This window comes from Psammomys obesus, unplaced genomic scaffold (assembly GCF_907164565.1).
Source record: "Psammomys obesus unplaced genomic scaffold, mPsaObe1.curated_primary_1811, whole genome shotgun sequence".
In the NCBI taxonomy this organism is placed as follows: domain Eukaryota; kingdom Metazoa; phylum Chordata; class Mammalia; order Rodentia; family Muridae; genus Psammomys; species Psammomys obesus.
This window is the reverse complement of record NW_026585580.1, coordinates 3435512-3451152: the sequence shown is the minus strand read 5'-3', so window position 1 is coordinate 3451152 and position 15641 is coordinate 3435512. Positions and strand designations below refer to the sequence as shown.

The following is a 15641-nucleotide window of genomic DNA, read 5'->3' as shown; positions in this document are numbered from 1 at the left end:
TTATCATCTCTGGGATCTGTGAGCAGCTCAAATAAAGTAAGGTCTCTACAAGCAATGAGAGCAGGCAAATAAGCAAACAGCTGTCAAATACACAAATGCTGAGATGGCGGCAACACACTTCTGGGCAAACCCCGACAATCGGGAGCGAGTTCTCAAAACTGTCCAACATTGTGACAAGGAAGAAATTACAGTCTTGGAAATAAAATACAGGGAGGGAAAAAGAGAACAAAATGTTTACAGCAGGCTTAAAAAAAACACACACACAAGAAGCTCAGAGCAGATTCACAGAACTATAGGAAGGTAGGACAAAAATACATGCAGGGAAAGGCAGGGCTAATGTTGCAGGGACCTTTGGGTCAGTATTTTCCACTTTGTCATAAGAGCAATAGAAAATAGCAAAGAACTGATAGAGAATGACAGATCTGACTTGTTTTAGGAAGATTTGGGTATTGTGGCCAGCAGTGTTCATTACCGACTTGGCTACATTTAGAACTAGGTTTTAGAACTGGTAGATTGCTGAGGTGTGTCTATGAAGGTATTTCCTGAGAATTAAGGATGGAGAGAGACACAGCTTGAAAGAGGATAGCACCGTCCCATGGGCTGGAAGTCCTGCCCCAGAATAAGAAAAAGGTGCTCACATTCTCACCTCTGCTTGCTGATGAGCCAGGAGTGGGCTCTGATGCACTCTCCATACCAAGACATTCTGTCCAGGAAAAGACTAACCCACTGAAACTTGAGCTAAAATAAGCCCTTCCTCCTGGAAAGTGTTTCTGACGGGTGTTTTGTCACAGCAACATAAAAGTAACTTGTATATTGGGTTCTGTTGCTGTGTCGAGACACTTGACCAAAACCTGGAGACAAAAGGTTCACTGCCTTCTTTACAAGTTACAGTCCATCATACAGGGACTCGGGCAGGAACTCAAGCTGAGAGCAGGAAGGACCCTGGTTGAGGAATGGTCTTCAACACTGCATTCAGATTCTGATTTCTCTACCCTGAGATCAGGTTGCAGTTCAGACATGGGCATTGTCATGATTATTGAAAAATCTGTATCAATATTGTATAAAGAATGCTCCCTAATTATTTCCAATTGGTTCATAAAAAGCTGTACAGAGGAGACAGGAAGGCTGGACTTCCAATCCCAGGCAGGGGTGGAGAGAAAGAGGAGGAGGAGGAGAAGGAAGAAGTGGAGAGAGAGAGGAGGTCAGCATGAGATCAGAGAAGCAGCCCAGGGGAGACAGAGATGGCAAGAAACAGCACATGGCTGGGGAGTAGCTAGACTGGCATAACTGGGCTAGAACAGGTGAATGTCTGCAGTTACAGTGCTTAAGGCTTTTAATAATGTAACAGGTCTCCAGGCACTAGAAAAGGCCCCTACTCATGCCGGATTTCAACAGAACCCTGGGTACTGGCTTGCTCTCCATGGCTTGACCAGCCTGCTTCCTTATATAACTCATGACTGATAGCGCTGGGATGACACCACCCACAGAGGGCTGGGTCCTCCCACTTCAATCATGAAGGAAATGCTCTATGGACTTGACTACAGGACAATCTGATGGAGGTGATTTCTCAGTTGAGGGTTCCAGGTGACTCCAGTTTGTGTCAGGTGCACAAAAAAAAACTAACCAGCACAGTAACAGACCGAAGTGTACTACACCGTTTTTTTAAAAAAGCCTAAAAACTAACTCCTTTTGAAACTCCTTTGCATTCATCCTTCACAGCTGTTACTTAAATCGCTAAACTTAGAAAATATAATCCAAAGTCATCATTTGCATAGAATAAAATTTATATACTACTGAGGCAAAACATGCGTACTAAGGGCAAGCAGACATTCTAAAAGTCATGTGACAACAGGCAAATGTCAAGAAAAAAAATGAAGGAGATCATTTGGACCTAAGAAATGTCCAAATTGTTATACAGATAAAACATCACAATGCTACTCCACCTAACCAATTCCCACAACTTACTACTCTGGTAATAGCTAGTGGTTGAAAACTGTAGCAGAAAAGCATCCTCATATGATAAGAGCAAGATAAGCTATGACCTACACATTCTGAAATCTAACATAAAAATAATCTTACACATCAAGATACATAACAGTGCTACAGCACGGTCTGCTGCTTTCTGTTTGACTGTTAATTATTTTACAATAAGGTCTGCATGCTGTCTCTTATGAGCAGACTGTCGCATACCCCAAGTGTTGCTGGGTAACTCTGCCTCCGAATAATCCCTTTTTGACCATAAAATGCCTACACACCTGGGCAGGGCACAAATGAGGTAGGCTTGGCCAAAGTTCTCGGGCTGGTAGGACAGAAGGATCATGAGAAGGAAGACACAGGTACGAGAGAAAAGAAAAGGAGACCACCATGGGTTAGTGTGGAGAGGACCATGTGGATGGGAGGAATTTACTCCAAGGATCGGTGTTGAGAGAAGCATCTCAGAAGAAAAGCCTAAGCAAGTATTTATGTAATTATGGATGGGAAGTAGCCCAGATAAGAACGGGTAAGTAATTAAGTACCCACTGCTCTCAGTACCCATTGCTGTAAGTGCCCTCTGCTCTCAGTACCCACTGCTCTCAGTACCCACTGCTGTAAGTGCCCAAGTGAAGAAAGGACACCGTTGTACGTGCCCACTCTTCAGAGCTGGGTTTCCTGAATGATTCCTTACACATTAAAGCAGAAGATCAAAAAGGTTTAATTAAGACAATCACATCAGTGAAGCAGAGGATATATTTTTCTCTTTTTATTTGTTACACATTATACAAAGCCCCAACACATTTTCCAAACAACCCCAGGGAGCACTACTGTCCTCAGTGAAAACACTTAAAAGTTAAAATTTGAAAATTCCACAAAAGCCGAATATCAAAATATTAACTAAGAATAAAAAATATAAAAGTAACTTAAAGCCAAATAGTCATTGAAATTTAATATATTTTAATTTAGCGATCTCTTCTGTCTAATCAATTCTTAGGACAATAGACTAGTCAATTTATTACTAGTTTAAAACTACAAATATGTGTAAAACATGCAAAGAACTCAAGGGCTATTAGTTTTTTTCCATTTATACACAGTGCTGCATCCAAGTAAATGATGTACTATTGGGAAAGCTTCTTTTAGAAAACCTTCTTTCTACACCCTTGACGTTTTATAAACTCTTGCCTCCCGAACTAGAAATGAACAGAAACTCCAGAGAAACGAGGAACAATCAAGAACTAGAACTAGAGACTACTAATACATTGGACTATTTCAGAAAAGTTATGAAGTTCACAGGCAAAAGACAGCGTTGGCACTCTTATATAATTCCTTTGCTGGTCCTCATGGCGACTTTGGAGCGTCTGCAGCCAATCTGAAGCACAACACAATTGTCTCACTCGTGTAATGACCTCACCGCAGGAAAGGGATTCTATGTCAGCAGCAGCTTCATTCTCTACGGGCATCTGGCAATGTCCCCAGACATTAAAGCTGGGCTAGGGGCACCGGGACATGGTGTACAGGCATCTAGAGTAGGAGAATCTTCCAAATAAATGATTGTCCAGGGCAAGACATAACGCCAACAGTGTCAAAACAGTCATGTAGAGATAGGTCTCTGAGTTGAAATCTAAAATATAGACATGGACACAACTTACTAATAAATCTAAGACTGACCTTCATCTGCATTAAACTTTAGGCCTGTCTTCCTTCAAAGGATCCATGGTACTTCACTATCGAGTAAAAATAAAAGCCCACTAAGGTAAAACCACCTCTGGTCAAGAGAGGAGAGTCAGCGAAGACCTAACATCCCGGTTAGGCAGGGACTGCCCCAAGACGATGGGCTCACCTAAAGCCATAATAACTTATGGAGAGAATTATGTGTTCTTTGTTGAAATACTCTATTTTTCTTCTGGAGCTGACAGGTCACCGCCATGCACTGTGTAAGTCAGCCTGCTTTTCTCAGGGTAACGTCTTTCCTTTATCTCTAAGGATGCTTTCCCTAGCCTTTGAGTTCCCCCCCATTTTGGGCTTTCTTACCCATTCCTTTAATCCCCTTCCCTCCAGCTCCCTCCAGTCAGCTTAGGCGGCATAGCTTCTTCCCTTCTATGAGCAGCAGCTAAAGTTTACAGCTGGCCACCCTTGGGGTTTCTCTTTTAAATGCTAATGAAATTGTCCTTGAGTTTCCATTTGAGTCTACTCATAAATTCTTCTACTACTGAGACCGAGAGCCCCTAGAGGGGACCCTGACTATCTCTTATCACATTCATATTGAGAGCTCTAGCCCCTTCCCATCTTCAGGTCATTACACCTGCAATGGCACCCTTTCTTGTCTCAAAAAAGCCTTCCCTAGCTGAGCACGGGACTGTAATCCCAGCATTCGGGAGGCAAAGGCAAGTGGATATCTGTGAGTTCAAGGTTAGCCTGGTCTACAAAGGGCGCCTAGGACAGCCAAGGCTACATGGAGAAACCCTGTCTCGAAAAAATGAAAACATACACAACTCCAGTAACTTTCATTACACAGAGATCAACACATAACCACTACAAGTGAAAGTGCCTCCACTTCCCCAGAAGGCACACACGGTTCTCAACCTCCTTGATGCTGTGACCTTTCAGTACAATTCCTCGTGTTGTGGACCCCGTAATTTTGCTACTGTTATGAATCGTAATCTAAATATCTGGTATGAAGGATATCTAATACACGGCCCACGAAGGGCTTACCAGCAGAGGCTGAGAACCATTACTATAAACGAACTCCAGCAATGCCATCAGCATTTTCTACCCCAGCTTCCTCACTCACTGCCCACAGTAAACTCACTCTTAAGGCTCCAGGAAGAAAACAAGCTCCAGGATGTCATCATCACCAGTTAAAATAGGAACAAGGGTAGAGTAAACCAGACATGTAAAAACAGTAAGCTGTGAGGGGATTACACATGAGAGGAGGAAAGACAGCGCAAACACCAAAACACCCCATGTTCTGGAGCTACAGCTTGGCTAATTTTTAAAACCTGCACATACTGCAGAAGCAGAACATTGTCCACATTAGTTATATTATAAAAATAATATAATAATTTTATCAATATATTTTATGTATATCTCTATTCAAGGACACTGGCCAAATGTATGAGTGTTTAGATTTACATTTACACCTACACAAGAAAACTTTTATCTGCAAAGTTACTTGTTTCATAAAAGCTAGAAACAAGTTATTATGCTAAAGTTATCCATATCATCACATTAAAAAAATGTCAGCAGAAACAACTCAGGCACTACAACACACACCTGGAGCAGAACGGTGAAGACACTAGGGGGGTTACTAGACAAAAAAGGGGTTAACAGTGTGGCCTGCCACTCCGGGAGAGGCAGCACCTGCACTCAAGCATAGAGTTAGCAATCAATAATTAAACTTTGAAAGCAAACCTGTGAGCTTGGAGGATTCAAAATATATAATGTGGAAATGAAGAATGGTGGATCATGTATGTACAGTACACATTCATGAGGGAAGAAAAAGCACATACTAGGATACTGTGTCATCCAGTATGGAAAACAACTAAGAAATCCACTAGAGCCAGATGCTCACTTTTATTCAACATCACAACTTGCATAAAGTCTGCAGAAGTAATTGTCAAAAAGTGAACTTGATTTTCACTTGGCGCCAAAAAAAAAACAACAACAAAAACAAAACAAAACAAAAAAACTAAACAAGAACTTTGAGAGTAGATTAGGAAGACCTTTTGTCCGTCTTTCCAGTTTTTACTTCTCTGAAGTGGCAAATCTGAGCCTTTATATGAAAACAAATTTTCAGGAATAAATGAGAAATTGTGTATGTGCAAAAAAAAGTATGGAACTGGGTATGATAAAGATGATATATATAATCTAGTGGTTCTCAACCTTCGAAATGCTGTGACTTTTTTATACAGTTCTTTATGCTGGGGTGACCTCCAACCATAAAATTATTTTGTTGCTTCTTCATAACTATAATTTTGCTACTGTAGTGAATTGTAACATAAATATCTGATATGTGAACCCCTAAGGATGTCGCGGCTCACAGGTTGAGACTCTCTGTGCTCATCAGACTGTGACAGAAGGAGGCAGATCTTCTGGTTAATCAGGGTTACTCATGGAGAAGATGATGGACATGATGATGATGATGATAACAATAATAAAAGTTAAAACAAAAAAAAAGTGTACCAAGAAAAAAAACCTACCACATTACTTATATTAAAGGAGCTAAAAGTAAAGACAATAAGATAAAGAAACTAGGATCCAAACCCAAAGTCAGGGTCTGAGACATCCTTTGCAAGAGTTTTGCTCCTTAGTCACATCCAACCAGAGGACAATGCTTAAACTCTTACTCGTAAGTACTATAAAATGTCCCAAATTAAACTAACACAACAGCAAGTGATCTGCCTTGCTGGTAAAGCGTCTGTCTGCACATGTTAAGGCCTGAGTCTGAGTTTTAGCAGCGAAGAGGAGGAAGTAGGGGAAATGAGGAGGAGAAAGAGGATGGTGGAGGAGGAGGAGTGTAGAGAAGGAGGAGGAGGAGTAAGAGGAGAAGAGGGAGAAAAAAAGAATAAATCCAGATTAAATTTTTGAAAAGGAAAATAACTCTGACCCAGACAGATGACTAATTTAGGCATGGGTATGAAGAATCAGCATCATATAAGAAAGTTCATGAGCCCACAAAAATATTTACTTTAGAAATTTCAAGAAGAAAACATTTCCCCATGACATATAAATATTCTACACTAAAACTAAAATCCAATCTCAGTTCAAACAATAATTATACAAGGGATAACTGCACTGCTTGTACTGTATCAGAGTACTTGTACATGTTCATATAGATTAATTTCCCAGGTTGCAGAGAGAAAAACATCCTGGAAGTTTAGTTTTATGTAGTTCCTGGATTTCATTATACCACTTCAAAAACACTCCATCATTCTTACATCAGAATCACTCATCTAAGAAACACTACTGTATACCAAACCCCAATCACCAGAAATTATGTAATTTAATACTAAAACAGCATCAGAGAAAATGACCTCATAATGTTAAGATCAATTACTTAATTACCTGTATCTAAAATTAGTAAAGGGTATTTACTTCTTGAACAACAATTAAAAAAAAAAAGTGTGTCTAATGAAACCACAGAAGATAACCAATTCTTCCTAAAATGTCTCAGCGCAAAACACAAGTGCAAATTAAATAAGGAAAGTATCAGATTATTAGCTAAACTAATAATGAAATGTGTATTTCTTAAAAGGTCATCTTCCCCCAAAAAACAAAATAAATGAAAAAAGACCTCTGGGGGCCTTCAGATAATATGGCTTCAGATTCTTTTATATTTTCACCCTGAACCTGGCTCCCCTTATCCCCACCCCACCCCACCCCAATAAAGCCATGGATAGTCTAACTACCTCATAAGGCTGCTTGGGAGTCAAAGGAAGGCAATGTAAGTAAACACCTAACATACAATCATAACACAGCAGACACCGACAACCATCTTCCCAACACCACACTGTTTGGCATATACTAACTCTATTAATACTAACTGGGAGTCTACAGGAAAAAAACAAAAATAACAGCAACAACAACAACAAAAATCAAAGTGTAGTTTCTGCAACAGTCAGAATAGATCCAAACACAGCCACAAAAAAAAAAAAAAAAGTTATCAACTAGTAAGTCATTTAGACCAAAATCAGTTATTAAAGTACTACCACTATCTATTACCAAAACCCAAAGATTACTACTTTATTAGAGTATCATGTGCCAGACACTGACACACAGTAACCAAGTCATAGAGGCTTAAGTAAGTAATAAGGAACAAAAGAAGTTTGCATATCTGAAAGAGACCATTTTCAATCTACGCATTTCCCTTTTAAAATGAGGAAGCCAGAATACAGAAAAGTTAACTAAGTTGGCCAAAATTATTCAGCTCTGCTTAGCACACTCCTCTCTTTACTGGAAGACTATGAAGTACAGTAAATGCTGTTCTGCCGTTAATGAAAGCCCTCCTAAATCATTTATTTGTGGCATGAATGTGAATGAAATCAAATAGGCTGCAAAGGATTTATAAGAAGCATAAAAATAAAACCTAGTATAATGAAACATTTTTCACATGAACAAAATGACTCCTGCTACTGGCTGGCCTGTTGACGTGAACAATTTTAACAGGTAGCTTGTCTGCACCTCGTCTGCCGTTTCGTGTTCTCATCCTCTATGATTCGTGTCTATGCTTATTCTCATACACACAAAAAAACAGGACTGGAGGGATCGTTTCGTGGGTACGAGTGCTAGCTAGCTGGGAAAGCAGCAGAAGCTGAGTTCAAGTCCTCGGCACCCACACGCAGGCCACCCACGGCCACCCACACCTCCATCCTCAGCTCTGGGCAGTGGGGGCAGGCACAGGGGATGCTGGAAGGTCCCCACCATCCAGCCTAACCTAAACAGAGGAAGAGGCCTGACGCCCACTCTGGACTCCTTGTGCTACGCCTAGGAGCGCACACACCACAAAAGAAAGAGTTGAGTAAAAGCAACCAAAACACACTGGTGGGCTAAATGAAACAATTGCTAAGCACCCACAAGGCCAAAGAATCACCCAGCATAGTACTTACCTTAAATGTGCCATTTTGATTTTTCATGTAAGAAACCAGAAATATATCCACTGGCAGAAGTGCTGACGTGATAAGTGCAACTGCCAGGGAAAAAATGGCTGTTACGGTGGAGACAACTTCGCTTTCCCGCTGACTCTGGTATTTACGAACGTATATCCAGCAAAATGCCAAAATAGCCTGCAACACAGCAAAAAGAAATACCTATTATTACCGTATATATTCTAGATACTGACAGGTATTGGAAATGTATTTGGGCAGCAGTTGTTTTATATGTGGAAGGAAAACCTTTAGAAACTGGCACACTTACGAATGCACTACGATTTTCCTTAGGTGCACACACCTTGTGAGTTACAGTGCACAACTGCAGCGTCCTCACCAACACTATTCATAGTTACACTCAACGTCATCCCCAATGTGTCTCTCCAATCTGACGGAAAGATACAGGAAGGTGGTCTTTTCCAGTCTCATGGCTAACGCATGACAGAACAGAACTTGGATAGAAAGTAAACTGCTATGACAACCCACAGAAGCCACCCACCTAGAGGTTCACTGCTCATCACCACACAGAAGCTGCAACTCAAGCTTCAAAGTGCATTCAAGAAAAGTCAATAACGGAAATGCAGTCATGTGCTTAGCAAGTTTTCTGGTGAAAATCGTGCCCAGAGGTAATGAAGTCGACATCTCTAGCTCAGTGGTGCTCTTAGGACCTCTCTAGTGGCTAACAAAGAACAAAGGTTGGGATTAGCCATAATTAGGCAGCGCTGGAATCATACAGGGGCCTGCTAAGGCAGGGGACTAGGCCCGTCTCCCAGAGAGTCAGAATTAGAGGCCCAGCCGGGCTGTGGACATCTCTGTAATGGGCATGTTCATGCAGTACTGGTCAGGGACTGTGATTTAAGTCCCTAAGTTCTACTCAATGAGAGAAGGTTGCAGACGAATACTAAGTCAGTGGGTCTCAGCCCTGACTGTGAGATAGACTTATCTATCCAGTTTTTAAATACCTTTCTGCATGCCCTACTCCATATCAAGTCAATTTGTGAGGCTCCTCCAAGATCAGGGCTTTAACATGAGAAAATTCTAATCTATGTCAACATAAGAGCCTTCTATACAAGATCTGTGCTGAGAAAAAGCCTTATTTGGTACATCTACCCAAATCCTACCACAATTAAGATACCAAGAATGGTTCCACCACAACTGTACATTCTGATGTGTCCTACAGTACATGATGCCACTCTGTGTCCCCAGCCCCTAACCACTACCTGTGACCTGCTCCTACCGTTTCTGTCATCTCTAGAATGTCACTGTGCACTCTCATATTACAGCTCATCTTCTGAGTCTGGCTTCTTTCGCTTGGCTCAACACATCTGAAATCCATCAAATGCTATTCCTACCAGTGTTGCCATTTCAACACTGTCAGTTACAGACAGAAGGAAAAAAAACTAGGCAAAAAGAACCTAGACGTCAGGCCAAAATATAAAAGTAAAACAAACAAACAAAACTACAACAAAACAAGACCTAAGCTCGAATTCTGCTTCAAGTGTTTTTGTCTTAAGTTATTTTCCATAAAAAAAAAAATGTTACATTAACAGGTAATAGGGGTTTTAAAGTAAATTCAACATTCTTATAAACATTCTTCAAGATTATTTTGAACTCACTGGAAGCTGAGCCTTATATATCTATGCTTAATAGCACTTAAAGCAGTGCTCAGTGCATTCTACACAGACTTCAAAAAAGAGGGATTAGCTTTTTTCATCAAGCTGAAGGTGTTAAGTATCCCACAGAAAGTATGTACTAACTGCAGAGAAACGGTTACCAAAAAGCAGCCAGGCAGAATCCTCAAGCAAGAGCTTTGGACTTCTACTATTTTAAGAGAACCCCCAAATTTTCCTTTGTGTTATGCAACAGAAGACAACAGTAACTGTATCATCAAATAAACCAATTGTCCTGACAAGAATAAAAGACAAGAATAAAAACTTTCCTAATGGGTTTTCAAGATTAAAAATGAGCTATTCTGTAATACAATTTAGGAATAGTAACTGCTTAACATTGTAGTTAATAGCTATAAAGGAACACAGTAGAGCATTTTGTTTTCTTTTAAAAAGCTTATTATGAAAAACCAAGAGCCAGGCGTGATGTTGCATGACTTTGATCACAGCACTCAGGGAGGCAGAAGCAGGCTGATCTCTGTCAGTTCAAGGCTAGCCTGGTCTATAAAGTGAGTCCAGGAGAGATATGGCTACATAGAGAAATCCTGTCCAAAAAGAGAGAGAGGGGAGGGGATGAGAGGGGGTGGGAGGAGAAAGAGGGAAGGAAAGGGAGAAGAAAGAGGAAAGGGGAAGCGAAGGAAAAAGAAAAGGAATAAAGGAAAAAGGAATAAAGGAAAAGGAAAAAGGACAAGGAAAAAAAGGAAAAGAAAGGGAAAGGAAAAAGAAAAGAAAAAAAAGGAAAGGGAAAGGGAAAGGGAAGGGAAAGGAAGGGAAGGGAAGGGAAGGGAAGGGAAGGGAAGGGAAGGGAAGGGAAGGGAAGGGAAGGGAAGGGAAAAGAAAAATCATTGAAAGATTTTTAAATAGCTCTCCAACTCTTCCCAATTTGGACTTAAATTTTGGGGGCATTGAGACTCCTTAGGTGGTTTTAATGAGTAGCCAAGGCTGGGAACCAACATAGGAAAGAATGAGAATCCTAAAGAGTTTTGTCAAACTAAGAAGCAGAGATGTCTCCAGGGAACTGGCTAAACAGCAGACTACTTTGGTGGGGTAGGGTGGGGTGAGCCCATAGACAGTTCTAACAAATCCATAAGCGATGCCCACACCTTAAGGAACACAAGTAAATTTGCTTTACAGATATGGAGTTATTTAGCCTCTGCAGTAATGGAAAGGGCAACTGGAAGATGGGGTGAGCCAATCAGTGAGGATTTGGGGAACTCAGTCACAGTGCTTACATTTAGCATAGTGAACAGATTAAGAGCATAAGGGCCCAAATGTAACTATTCTGCACCTGGCACAGGAAACCAAAGTCCATTTTGTTTGTCAAAGATCATAAAACAGGGGAACAATCTTTCTTGATCTTTCCTCACAAAACTCTCAAAGTGTGAATTCCAAGATACTATGTGTTTCTACAACATTTTCTGAACATGCAAAAACTGAAAACTCTCATAATAATGTATCATTTGCCATTGTGCTGGCTACTTTTATGTCAACCTGCCACACAAATTATGCCTCCATAAAATGCAGCTGTAACATTTTCTTAATTAGTGATCAATCAAGGAGGACCCAGCTCATTGAGGGTGGAGCCACACCTGGGCTGGTGTGCCTTAATCCTATAAGAAATCAGGCCGAGCAAGCCATGAGGAGCAAGCCAGTAAGCAGCACCCCTCTATGGCCTCTGCATCAGCTCCTGCCACCAGGTTCCAGGCTTGTGTGAGTTCCTGCCTTGACTTCCTTCAATGCCATGCATGGAAGTGTAAGCCAAATAATCCCTTTCCTCCACAAGTTGCCTTTGGTCATGGTGTTTCATCACAGCAATGGAAACCCTAAGAGAACCATTTTAAAAACAAGTTCTGACATTTGGGTGCATGATTTGTAGGCCATTGTGGGTGAAACTGTGGTGTATTATCATTAAACAAGAAAATAAGACCACAATGTCCTGGAGTCGGCATTCTTCACCACTACACACAAAACAGCAGGAGGAGGAGGAAGAGAAGGAGGAAGAAGAGGAGGAGGAAGAGCAGCAGCAACAGCAGCAGGAGGAGGAGCAGCAGCAGCAACAGGAGAGAAGTAGTAGGAAGAGAAGGCAAAAGAAGACAAGAACAATTTATTACTGTGTTTGATGAAACAGTAAAACCTCACTTTATTAAATTTCAACCCATGAGTTTTAAACTTTGTGCAAATGTCCTGGGTATACAAGAGTGTAAGGGTGCTTACCAAGCAAAGCTCCTTAACACTTAAAAAGAGCTGAACGCCAAGCCAGCAATCTTCCTCAAGCAACAGCATTCTTTATTTGTAAAACAACTTTAAGTAGAGTGATTTAGACTTTGGTTTTTAGTGGACTTTATCAAATGAATGACAACAAAATATCACTTTAATAAAAGCCTACAGTATTTGTTGCCATTGACAAAATGCATGCCTTGGGACCAGTAAGAGGGTTTATCCAGCAAAGGCAGTGTTTCCAAAGGTGAGTTTGCTCCAGGCCTCAAAATGTGGAAGGAAGCTCTCCTCTGGCCTCCACCCACACACCTATAAATGAACAGGTAAAATGTGATTTAAAACCTCTAGCTTTCCAGTGACGATTAGAATTTTGGAAAACTTGTATACAGTAAGCCTGACAACTTTTCAATACTTAGACCTTCTCAGGACATTCCTGACAAGATCTGTGGGGATTTAGTAAATGTGATACCTGATATTACATAACACAGTGCACCTGTGTTAAGGAGGTGCACATCACACCATCACCACTAACAGAGATCACGTAACAAAACCAGGAATGGGTAAAAGTTCCACTCAAAGCACAAGTTGGACTTAGAAAGTTGCCTGGATGTTGCAAGGGAAGAAAATGCCCAGTGTCTGGCTTTCAGAGCAGTCACAAAGAACATCCCCAACTATCAAAACAGTACTTGGCTGTGGAGTACACACCACTGGGACTACATTCAACCCAAGTTAACTTTCAAGACAGAACGAAAAAGAGACTTCAATACAGCTCCCTCCTAATAAGCCAAGCCAAACACTAGACAGACAGACACTAATTTAATTTAAATCACTATTATTTTTTTTTTGCACCTCAGCACGTCTCTATTCTCATGCTGTTCCCTGCAACTTTAATAGCTAGCCGAACCCTACTTTCACTTTCACTTTCTTTCAACGGGGCCCTATTTCATTTACAAAATCATATTGTTGTCTTCCAATGCTTAAAACCCATGTTTCCCACGCATCATCGGCCCTTTATCAAAGCCATGTACTATTTCATTTGTATCCGCCTGTAGGTCCACGGTAAAACTACTGTGCTTTAAATGTATTTTCATTAATCTTTAGTCCCACTGCACTTTCGTACTGGTTACCTGCTTACTCTTCTCTAAATAAGTGGACTGGAAGAGCCAGTGGATTCTCCAAGCACAGGGCTGGATGGCTGTGGAGAGCTCACCACTCAACCTCTGCGATTTACAGTTCCCTCCAAGAGAGAAGTTAATGGTTGGCAGAGGACAATGGGATTCGTGAAAGTGAAGGGAGCATCTGAGTACTTAAGACTGAATTTAGGATCCCCGAACATGCTAGGCAAGTGTGTGTGTGTGTGTGTGTGTGTGTGTATAGTTCCTGAGGAAACACTTAACTAATGGCACATACTACACAGTGTCAGTCTGAGGAGTCTGAAAAACTGTATCAAACGAGTTTCAAAATGCAAACACTAAGTAAGCTGGGGACTGAAGTCCCTGAAGAGTGGGGTGGGGTTTGCCGACCGAACTTCCCAATGAGGAGCCAACTAAACAAACCAAGTCAGTTGCCTTCGGGTAGGAAAGTAAAAACCAGGCCACCCTGGGCCCGTACAGATGGGTTTTCTGCACCCGATGGTCAGGGCGAGAAGTATGGGGAAGGAGGCACCCGAGGTCAGACAGGTAGTGGTACTCCGTAAGCTGGCAGGAGGGCTGAACCTGCTCTACACGGTTCTGGGTGGAACGTGACACACAGAACGTGACACTCACGTCATCGAGACAGAATCGCACAATGGGCGGGGGGAAGCCTAAGGATTCACCACCCCAAGGGCTGGAGCACAAGGCGGAAAAAGAGCATTTAGAAAAAACAAACAAGTGACCGAGCCAGAGCCCGGGAGACTGGCACGGAGGCGGCGAGGACTCCGGTCAAAGCCATCACGCCTTCCTCCGCCCCGAGGGTCGCTCGTTCCCACACCCACCCGCGCGCCACATTCCCAGACAACAGCTGGAGGCTGAAGTTAGGAAGAACGCCTCGGGGCGTCAGCCCCTCCCCACTCTCCTCTGGGGGGAGGGGAGGGGGAGGACCCTCGCGGACCCAGCAGGGAGCAGGGCGGGCGTGCAGGGCCTCCGGACTCGCCGGGCCGGCGCTGGCCCGCCCTCCTCCTCCCTCCTCCGCACCCTGGGAGAAGTCGGAACGCCTCCCCTACCAGGAGCAAGAGGCCGAAGATGCACCAGCCGATCACCAGCTCGGCCGCCGCCGCCGCCATCTTCGCTTCCGGTCTCCACAGGCCCGGAGGGGAGGGGAGGGGAGGGACGGGGACGGAGAGGGACCCGGAACCGCGCAGCCTAAAGGTTAAAGGGGCGGAGGGGAGGAGCGGAGGGTTGCCGAGGAGACCCGGCCCGCGAGCGTCCCCTGGCGACCAGCCAGGCGGGGGCGGGGCGTGCGCGACGCGACGCGACGCGCCGTGACGTCACCACGCCGCCCGCCCACGCCCAGCCTGCCGTCGCTGGCTCGCCCGTCTGCTGGGTCAGGACCCTGGGGGCCTCGAGGTCCAGGTGAGGCCGAGGGGCTTCCGTTGCTTCCCGGAAAAGGAGGTTGTGTTTCCCGGATCCAAGCAGACCTCGTCACGGTGCGGGAGGGACTCAGAATAAGAGAATGCCAGCTGCTGGGATGACCGGGTTATTTCCCGGCGACCAGGCCACCTCGTTGCTCGGCTGGGCGCTGCGTTACCGCGTGATGTTCTCATCCGCGCCTACCCGTGGAATTCCGCGACGCTTTCACACAATTAAGATACCCGAGTCTATGAACATACTGATAATGAGGTTGTAGGTGCGTGTGATAGTCTCGGGTGAACAAAACAGACGTTGTCATAAGTCTTCACGGAAGCCGAGGGGAAACCTGGCAGGTTTGCCTGGGCCCTGAGCTGTATCCGTGCATATTTAAGTTGAATAAACAAACCCTGCTGCGATGTTTAGTTTCGATTGCGTACTTGCTACGAGGCAGAATCAACTTGGAAGGGTCTCAATAAAGAATTGTCTTGACTCGATTGGCCTGTGGGCATGTGAAGGGTTTGGTTGTTGGGTTAACTTTGGTGGGAAGCCCCACCCTGAATGTGGGGTTACCATTTCTTGATCTTAGAAGG

At 43.1% G+C, this 15641-nt stretch overlaps 1 protein-coding gene across 1 annotated transcript in view; it reads right to left on the bottom strand.

Annotated features, from left to right (window-relative positions):
* The window catches only part of Lmbrd1 (LMBR1 domain containing 1), a 94422-nt gene extending 79470 nt beyond the window's left edge, over nucleotides 1-14952 (bottom strand). The window contains exons 1-2 of the mRNA XM_055606150.1: nucleotides 14706-14952; nucleotides 8580-8756 (exon numbers count right to left, since the gene is read on the bottom strand). Coding sequence (XP_055462125.1) covers nucleotides 8580-8756; nucleotides 14706-14765 — 237 coding nt within the window. The 5' untranslated portion in view covers nucleotides 14766-14952. The remainder of the gene's footprint in view (nucleotides 1-8579; nucleotides 8757-14705) is intronic.
* Nucleotides 14953-15641: the final 689 nt, after the last annotated feature.